The sequence below is a fragment of the Thunnus albacares genome, chromosome 2 (genome assembly GCF_914725855.1).
Source record: "Thunnus albacares chromosome 2, fThuAlb1.1, whole genome shotgun sequence".
NCBI lineage: Eukaryota > Metazoa > Chordata > Actinopteri > Scombriformes > Scombridae > Thunnus > Thunnus albacares.
This window is the reverse complement of record NC_058107.1, coordinates 15996198-16005813: the sequence shown is the minus strand read 5'-3', so window position 1 is coordinate 16005813 and position 9616 is coordinate 15996198. Positions and strand designations below refer to the sequence as shown.

Below are 9616 nucleotides of genomic sequence, written 5' to 3'. Positions count from 1 at the left end.
CATTTTGTGTATCTCCATTATAGTTGCAATCAATTCTTTCAATTAACACATCTTCCCCTTAGTGTAGAAAACACTGGTTGTTCTCGGATAGAGAGGAGACTAAATGATTGGATAGTCTCTTAAACAAAATACATTACAGGGCAATGCCAGTGTTTTTCAGATGTGGTTTCTTATTGATCATTGTCCTGATAAGAGGAAATACCTCTTATTTCACGTATCTTATCCAGTGAAATGTTTTGTGCTGGCTCATCTCTTCCATTGGTTTCTATTCAATCTGAAAAGTGTGTTAAAACCATATTGACAAATGCACAATAGTAACCACATTTGATTAAACTTACTGACTGTAGCAGCATCACTTTTTCTCAGAAATGTTGTTTTGCTTTACCCTTGGAAAGCAGGTTTTTCCCCTCCAAGACTGTATTATTACCCTGTGGAGCAAATGCAAAAAGGTAGAACAGAGACTATATATATATATATATATATATATATATATATATATATATATATATATATATATATATATATATATATATAATGGATACAAAATAAGGGATTTTCATCCAATACAATGAATTTATCACACTTTTGGTAAAAAAAAACAAAAAAAAACCCAAAATAAAACAATGTAAATAGTGTGGTGAAAATTGAAGAATGAGGAGTTAATCCAGTTGTAGAAAACCATGAGGTATTTGCTTCTGTCAAAGCTAAAAAAACAGATGTCAAAAATATCGGTACAAGTCTTACCAAACAACCAATACGTGTTTTTCTCCATTACTGTTAATGTATTATTTGAGGAGTAATAACCTTGTCAGTTTCTGATTTTATTAGGATCCTTACTTCTTAAACCTTATTGCTCAAATTCCACTTCACTCTCTTTAAAAAGAAACATCCTTCTCTTTGTCCAGTTTGACTGGCAATATTTCTAGTTATTGGTTGTGCTCTCTAACTATTAAGGAGTGCATGTTGTATGTGAGGCAGATAAGTTTTATACACAATCTTATCAGCTGGAAAAAAGAAATACTGTACTGCACAGTAGATTCAGCAATCAGACTTAAAGAGAGAATGACAAATGCAAAGGCCAAAAGAAAGGTTCAGAAAAGCGAGGCCACAGAGAACCCAGTGCATTCTGAAACGAGCTTCCAAGGCCATGCTTTCCCTCTCCTGTAACAACCAGTTTTCATTGCTGAGTTTCCTGGCAAGTGTCCATTTATTTTCCAATTAATTTGGCCTCAGAGAGTCTTTTCTCAGCTCATCTACATGGTTAAATGAACAGACCTCCTTGCACTTTTTGAGATAGTTTAAAATTTCACAGAACCCGTAACATATAAGTGTAAATCAATAGTTTTGTACCGTAAAAAAAATACATGATTGCATGAAAATGCAAATTGAACTTTGGTCAATAAAATGCAACTGAAATGAAAATCAGTACTTAAAACTCCTGAAAATGTAACTTCTACACATCACATTACACTGCATTCGTTATTTCTAATTATTGATAATTAGTTTGATATTGAAATATTCAAATATTAGATTTTGATTCAAGTTACATCCTGTAATAGGTAATGTAGACATCCTGTAGCAGCTATCTTCATGGAGTCAGCACAAACAAATATAGTATATGAGGTGATGAAATAGAAATAGAATATGTTTATCTTAAATGTGATTTCGCTGTATCAAGAATAATGTAATGTTAGCCCACTGATCATAGACTCTGGATCATTTAGAATTTATTTGACCAAAAATTATGCTCTTGTGTGCTCTTGATTTGACACTCACTGGTGAGAATGGATGTTTTTAATTATAGTATATTGAATGTGGCCTCCTCTGAGAGAAAACTGTGTTTATGTTGCTTTGTGTTAAGGAATGATGCAGAGCGAGGCTGAGACTACACCAAACTATTTCCATGTCTAAATGAAGCCATGTAATTACAACTTCGCAAACTCAATATTTCATTGGTCATATCATCTGACTATGTTTGTCACTTTACTTCATGGCATTTTTGTAATGGACAGAGAGATTTTGTAAAAAAAAATCCATCCCACCCCCTCAATATAGTTTGGTGGTAGAACAATACAGGCCGCATCATGTTCTGCAGAACAATAATCCTACTGTGTAATGTGTGAATGCTATAGATATATGTCAGTGACTTGGTAAACAAGCAAAGTAATAGTCCCCTTTTTAATACTGTTTCTCCAAGAATAATTCAATTTATATTTTTATGTTCAATTGTCCAAAAATTGGGCGGCTGAACGCTCTGAAATTGGAATTTGCCTCATCTTCCTTCTCTGCTCCATGTTGGATCTGAGCCAACATCAGCAGCCATCTTTGTGCCAAACTGGGTTGCAGGGTTGGCTGATCAAAAACAATATGTGATGAGAACTCCACAGGAGCAACAAATCATAAATGTGACCTCAGTCTGCTTGCAGTCGAAGGCAGCCTTATGCTAATGTTTGTGTTTAACTGTTTGATTTAGTCTCTGTGAAGTTGGCCTCGGGCAAGGCAATAGGCTTGGACTCATTCATGACAATTAATAATTATAGGAGAAAAAAAACTCACTTTGAAAGAGATTTCAATAATGTGTAGATATTACAGGCTACTCATGTCATCTTACGGACTACAGGGTGGCTTCAGGGATTTTGTGGTCATCAACAGTAACACTGTGGTGTTCAGATGGAGTCGATACTCACTGTTTTCTGTTGTGTTGTGTTTCCTTATCATTACAGTATATCCTCATGTTTGCATGTGCACGGAAATGTTCCAAAGTGCTGCCCTCAGATGCTGTGGGTGGTGCTCATTTCTTTATTATGCATGAAAATAAAAGACACATTGGGTGGAATGGGATAAACCGATCAACAATTCAAGACGGACAATTGGAAACACACACTGGGATAACTGTTCTGTTGGCTTTTTTTTAGGGGGTCTTGTTTAAAATGTTGTGGATGTCTTTAGCCTATTTCATGTTTTTATTACCTTATAATAAGGTCCTTTTATGATGAGCTGAATATTGAAATGAATTTTACTATATCCTTGTGATGGGGAGATGTGCTCCCCTGTTTACCTGGCACTTCAGTTTGTTGTAATGCAATTGTTTTGTTATTTCTATGTAAGTACTTGAATAAAGAAAAATATCACTTGCCTTCAGTTTACCTCAGTCTTTACACGCACGCCAACGCGCGCACCCGACATACACACACAAACACGTACTTGACATTTAAATCAATTAATGTAGCCTAACCTGCATTATATATAAACGTATATAAAAACACAGACGCATATTACCTGTCTGGTGTTATTATTTTAATACATGATAGTACTATGTTTGCTTCATTTTGCTTGTTTCTGTCATAAAACTTCCTCAGAGGAAACGCGAGCGGCTAAGTCCCGGACTTCCTGTTTAGTGCTCGGTTATTGACTGGTAGAAAGGGATGAGGTCCTCGGGAGAAAAGAAAACCACCCAATGAAACTGGAATAAAAGTTCACCCAAAATGAGCTGGTATGTATTTTGGTTACATAGTTCATTCGGGGTGTTAGACAAAGAATATAACCCGAAATTATATATTGTTAACGATCTAGGAGAGATCGCCTGTCGACCGGGGCTCCGGCTATTTCCTGGCAGCGCTACTCAAAACAGTATGAAGTAGAAGTTAGCGCTAGCTTGTTAAACCCGCAGCTCACGAATAAAAGCTTTCATGGTGACTTTTCTAACGCATTAAAATAACAGTTTGTTGGGACAGTTTGCACAAAAGCAGCGTCTGTCTTGTGAGACAGCTGTGTTAACATCGGGCGAAGATGTTAACTTGAAGCTAGTCGACGCTAACGTCAGTTATGTTAACGCAAGTTGCTGAAGCATTAACGAGCAAAGCTAAAATTAATTACATATGAGGGTGTAGTTGCCAATTATATCATTTTGGATACAATTAGGCAGAAAATAACTTGCCATAAGCATAGCATTGAAGCTCAATGTAAGTTATCTGGGTCAAGGGGTCAACAGTGGAGCCATTTAAAGGGATTGTTGGCAGTAATGAACTGTTTTGTGTTGCTTTTTGTACTCATGTGCAGCCAAGATAGTACTATGATGGTGTTGTGTCGGTGGTGTACAGTAGTTACGAGTAGATAATATTTACAGAAGAGTTTGTGGGCAGGTCACAGTCTGTTCATGCCCCTCACATGTGCACCAAACAGAGCAGTGGATAGATACTTTCAACTTTGTAGGAGAGCCATATGTTTATTTATTTTATTTTTTTTGATTGTGTAATACAAGTTTGACAGTTGTGTGGTGGAAACATTTACCTTAAGTTAGGCCTATTTATCCACATGGCCAGTTGAAGCTTGAAAGAAATCTCTTAACAGCACAGGTCTGGACACTTGAGATTGTCTGCATATTCAGTCTTTGTCTTAATTAAACCTGAGTTGACTTTTAGTCAGTACATCTTTGAGCTTCACAGCTTAAGGTCATTATAATAGGGAATATGAAAATGATGTACATGGTAAGTAGAGCTGCAACGATTAGTCGATCAACAGAAAATTAATCACCAACTATTTTGGTAATTGATTAATCCATTTTAGTAAATTAGAAGAAAAAAAAATCAAAATTCTCAGTTCCAGCCTCTTACATGAATATAACATAATACAAATGAGCATTTTCTGGTTTCTTTAGTCTTCTGTGTTAGTAAACTGGATATCTTTGGATTGTTGATTGTTGGTCGGGACAAAACAAGACATTTCAGGATGTCATCTTGGGCTTTGGGAAGCAGTGATTGACATATTTCACCATTTTCTGACATTTCATAAACCAAACAACTAATCAATTAATCAAGAAAAGAATCGACAAAAAGAATCTTCAGTTGCAGCCCTAATTGTAAGTTCATTTTTATTGCATGAATCTAAACACCAAGGCCTATACTTTCAAAATGAACCATACAAAGTTGTCTCTCTTTGAGGATGTGACTCTTTATAATGGTCTGTGGAGTGACTAGATTATTGTGGACCTAAGTTTACTGAATGACGAAAGGTTGTGTGAACAGTTGGTCTAGTCTACATGGATGATGTGTCTCAGATATTAGCTGAATCTGCAAGTCTTGTAATCAGAGATCTTCCAGCCAGCTGGTGACCTCCCTGAAAAAGTAAACAACAGCAGCCGGATGGCAACAAGAAAAAAAAAACATTCACAACATCCAACATCCACAACAGAATATGTTTTGTTCATTTCAGATTTTTGACTCTTCTCCCAGACAAGTTAAGTTTGTATAAATTACGTCCCAATATCACACACAATGTACAGTATTAATTGATTTTACAGGCCTACCTCAGCACCGGTGCCTGACCAAGCCCAGGTTCTCTCAGAAGACCAGTAAATTCCGCAAAAACCTTAGCACATTAAAAAATGGAAGAAATGTCAACTGAAAGATCAATTATTATGAGCTCTCAGTCCTGCTCTTTGTAGAAATAGCTGTAGTCTGAGTTGGTAAGTGTCTCTTCAGGTTTTGTCACAGGAAAATATAGCCTTGATACATTTAATGGGAAAATCAACTTTAGTATATTGTTGTATTCTACTTTCAACTTCGATTGGCCAATGAAGCAACAGGTTGCCTCATGTTTCCATGTCAGGATTTGTTTTCCTTTCCAGGAAACAGTTATCCACCAAGTTCAGCATGACATTTGGTGACTGTTTTGCTGTGTGCAAATTTGAAAAATGATTTGGGTGCACCAGAGCGAGAGACTCTGAGTTCTGACACCCGGGTTGTCAAAATACACAGATTTGCAAAGCTCTGACGCTAACAAACCTGTTATTTAATCTTTTACCTCTGACCAATCTTCGCTAATTAATTCTGGCAGTAACTTGATGACAGGACAAAATTAAAACTTGTCTGTTTTTAGGAGTTTGTTTGCCCGCTGAAGTCAGTGTCTGCACTCAGCCAAAGATCATGTGTGAGAGGTGAACCTCCACTGTGAACACCACTATACTATCGTGATTGACTTGAGAAACACCAACAGAGTGTGAAGTTGTCTTTTTAGTTTATTGTGTCTTATCAATTTCAGGCATTCTCCAAGTTAAACTTTATTCATATATCAAGATTAGCAATTTGCATGTTAATAGCTGGAACCAGGACCTCCAGTGATTGGTTCAAGAACCTTGTGAAAAATAAGGTGTGCCCAATCGAGTAAAAGCACCTCTTATTTCAGTGTATCAGATACAGGTTTAATCAATATTTAGGTAGACAGACCATATTATCATCAGGTTGGACTTGCTGTGGGCAGATACCCAGTGTTAAAGAACTCTGATTAGGATCAGGGCCAAAAAAAACCTGGTCCGGACATGCCTACTTGTTTCTCACAATTCATGAATAGAGTTTAAGAAGAAATGAGTAGAAACTAACTTATATAATAACAAACCCTTTCAGTATGTATGTGACGTGTATGTACGTTAACTCTCTTTATAATACATTACCAATTGTTAGTGTCATTTTCAGAGAAGATGGTTATCAAGCGCGCAAGACGGCGTCATTCAGTTCAGTCAGATAGTCAATAGCTGGCAAGCGACGCTTCTACCAGCACGCACCGCCAAACACAAGGTCAAGAGTGGGGTGCATGAACAGTGAAAAGAGTCCTTTATGGACTATGCTGACTGATGCATTCCAGCATGGCCTGCACACTTGCTTCTATGACGTGAGGGGTTTGACTTTGGGGTCATCGTCAGAACAATTCCACTTCCCAACATCTTCAACCGGCGCTCTGTGCTCCATGGAATATCCAAGGTCGAGTGATGCACAGTCCCTCTAATGGCGTACACATTTGCAGTTTGGTGAAAAGCCATTGGTTCTTCCAGTCGATGCATAATGTGTCCCGGATAGAGAAGACTGTTATGTCTTTGTTCATGCCTACGTGCTTACTGGATGGTAGTGACGTGTAGCCTATTACTGCAAACTTGTAAATGCAAGCTTGCTGATAATGACAGCAATATGTCACAGGGCAGTTTTTAAAGCATCTGGGCCAGAAACTTTAAGATTTACTATCTTATTCACATATTTCTTGAATTATTGGTTAGAATTAAGTTGTGTATCAGTTAAGTGAGTCCTTTGATTCAAGTACCATAGCATGTACCAAAACTTTAATAATGTGGTGATAATGTTAGTTATCAAATAGTCCAAAGAATTTAGCACTAAATATACCAAACCATTGAAGCCAATATTCAGCTGAACCATTACTGGGCTTAGATTTATTTTGGTGTAACACATAAGTTTTCTGTCTTCAGCTGTCTTGCTGTTGCCGGGCCTCTGCCATGTTAGCCACTATATCTGGGTTCACAGGACCTGACGCACCAGTGTTTCTAAATGTGACAGCCCCTACAGAAATATTGCTGTGTGAAGAAACGTTGGAAATGATTCTCACAGTGACTACCATCCTCCCTCTTTCTCATTCTCTCCCTCTGGTTGCCTGCTTTATTTTCCCTCTCTCTCCTGAGCACACTTCACTCGGTGTGTTTGCCAATTCTCACAGGCAGTTAAAGATAGTGACCACTTTCCTTTGTCTCTTTGTAGAAATGGCTATACTCTGAATCTATAACATTAAAGACTCTCTTCATTTTTTTTCTAAGCAAATATAGAATTTGTTACATTTAAAGGGAAAATCCATCCTAATATAGTTTCACTTGAACTCCTGGCAAATCCTGTCGTGGTCAGCTATGCCAAAACGGGTGGTAAAAGAGAACATTGAAAGCAAATATTTGAATACATACATTCATGGTGCATTGACGGCAGTTTGGAAGACTGTAATGTTTATACTCAACTCTTCCCGTGGGTTTTTGCAATGGGTGTCATGATTTTCTCCCCGACACACCCATCAAATGGGAACAAACATCAAAAGCTGTTGGTAAATGTTGTGCAATGTTGGTAGAAAACCAAAAAAAAATTGTCCAACCTAAAACTAATGCAAAATCACATTGGAGGCTTGTGCTATCCATTTAAAAAAGAAATTTAAAGGCAAAATAAAAAAATTACATCATACCTGTCGGTTTCTTTAAAATACAACCATATTGGCTGTCTTTTAGCACTGTTATGACATTACTGTGCAAACACTCTGTGGCTTCTTTTTATTTATGAGTTGTCTAATGTTCTCTTAAAATTCAGTTATAAAATAGTTAATTTTTACTACAGACACACATTGATATTGCATATATTTTTAGTTAAGCTTTATTCAATGTTACACAAAGAAATCATCCCACACAGACACGCTAATTAAATATTCACAGCTATTAAAATATAAGCAAGAAGAACTTAAAAGTCCCTCGGAGGAATGAGTCTTCAATTTGTGTTTCAGTTTATTCTAGTAGTATTAGTATATACAAGTCACTTGTGTAGCTGTGTGTAGTTTTAGTCTCTGCCTTAACTGCGGATTTATTATTCACAAATACTGGAAAATCATGAGGGCATAAGCCAAACACAGGAATACTGCATTAGCAGTAATACTGCATTAGCAAAGTGGAACAGTGGTCACAACAAGTAGGCGCTCACTGGCTGAAAGAGTTAATGTACTTAACCCTAGAAACTAGTGTGCAACTCATAAACCTTTGGTGATTGGTTGGTCCGTGTCAGACTTGGCTGAATGAATTGTTAAGTGGATGTTTCCCGACTTAAATCTCATTGTAAAAACTGAGTTTGCTTTTGGAGGTTGACACTGAATTGATGACACTTTGAACAAAATGAACAAAACTTGTATTTCGTTGGAAACACAGGCGCCTGATACTGTATCACTGGCCTATGTGAAGGGATTGTTCTGTTTTAGCAACAGCTTAAATTTTTTAACTTTGAGCACAAAATTAAGTTATTTGTCAAAAAATATTTGGTGAACAGTGTGGCTAATCAATATTGTCAAGAAATGACATGAAAAATATGAAATATCTTAAAAATGCCAAAATACACTGGAGGGGGCTTCGAGTTTACATTCAAAGAACTCTTTTAAATTATGCTGTTGTCATATTTTAGGAAAAGGGATTCCATACAATTTCAAACACAGCTACTTTACAGTATGTGCATATTGTATAGTACGTAGTGTGATCTTAATGTTTATCTTGATCAGGTAATCCGAGAACTGTGAGTCACCTAAAACAGAGCTGAGTAATTTCTGTGGGTATTTTCCGTGTTGGCTCACGCAGATGATGACATAGTGGGTGAAACTACTTTCCTGAGCCAAAAGCAACAAAATGCTTTTAGGCTTCACAGATTTGATGATTCTGAAGAATTAAGTGTCTTCATAAATCTTGAAAATATTGATACTTGAGCCATGAGTGAAATTTGTTCTCTCTCTTTCTCTATCTCACTCGCTCTCTCTATATATATTTTTTTATATGTATTTTTTACTTAATCCTCCTTTTTGACCATGTTGAGTTTTGTGATTGAGCTGTCATCAAAAGGATCCCCCCCACACATCAGTAGCGTTCCCTGGTTGCACAATGAGGCCCTACATCACACCCTCTCTTTTCCATCTCATTAGTCTACACACCTTTCTTTTGACGCAGCTGCTGCCTCACCCTGCCTGTCAGTAGCAACTGTCCATCATATAGCGTAGATTTCAGGCTATTAGTGTCACATCAAGACAAGGTACAGCCAAATGCATTGGA

The 9616-nt window shown here is 37.1% G+C and overlaps 1 protein-coding gene across 1 annotated transcript in view; it reads left to right on the top strand.

Annotated features, from left to right (window-relative positions):
* Window positions 1-3318: 3318 nt before the first annotated feature.
* The window catches only part of bin3 (bridging integrator 3), a 33737-nt gene continuing 27439 nt past the window's right edge, over window positions 3319-9616 (top strand). Inside the window, exon 1 of the mRNA XM_044368623.1 lies at window positions 3319-3493. Within this exon, the coding sequence (XP_044224558.1) occupies window positions 3486-3493 (8 nt within the window). The 5' untranslated portion in view covers window positions 3319-3485. The remainder of the gene's footprint in view (window positions 3494-9616) is intronic.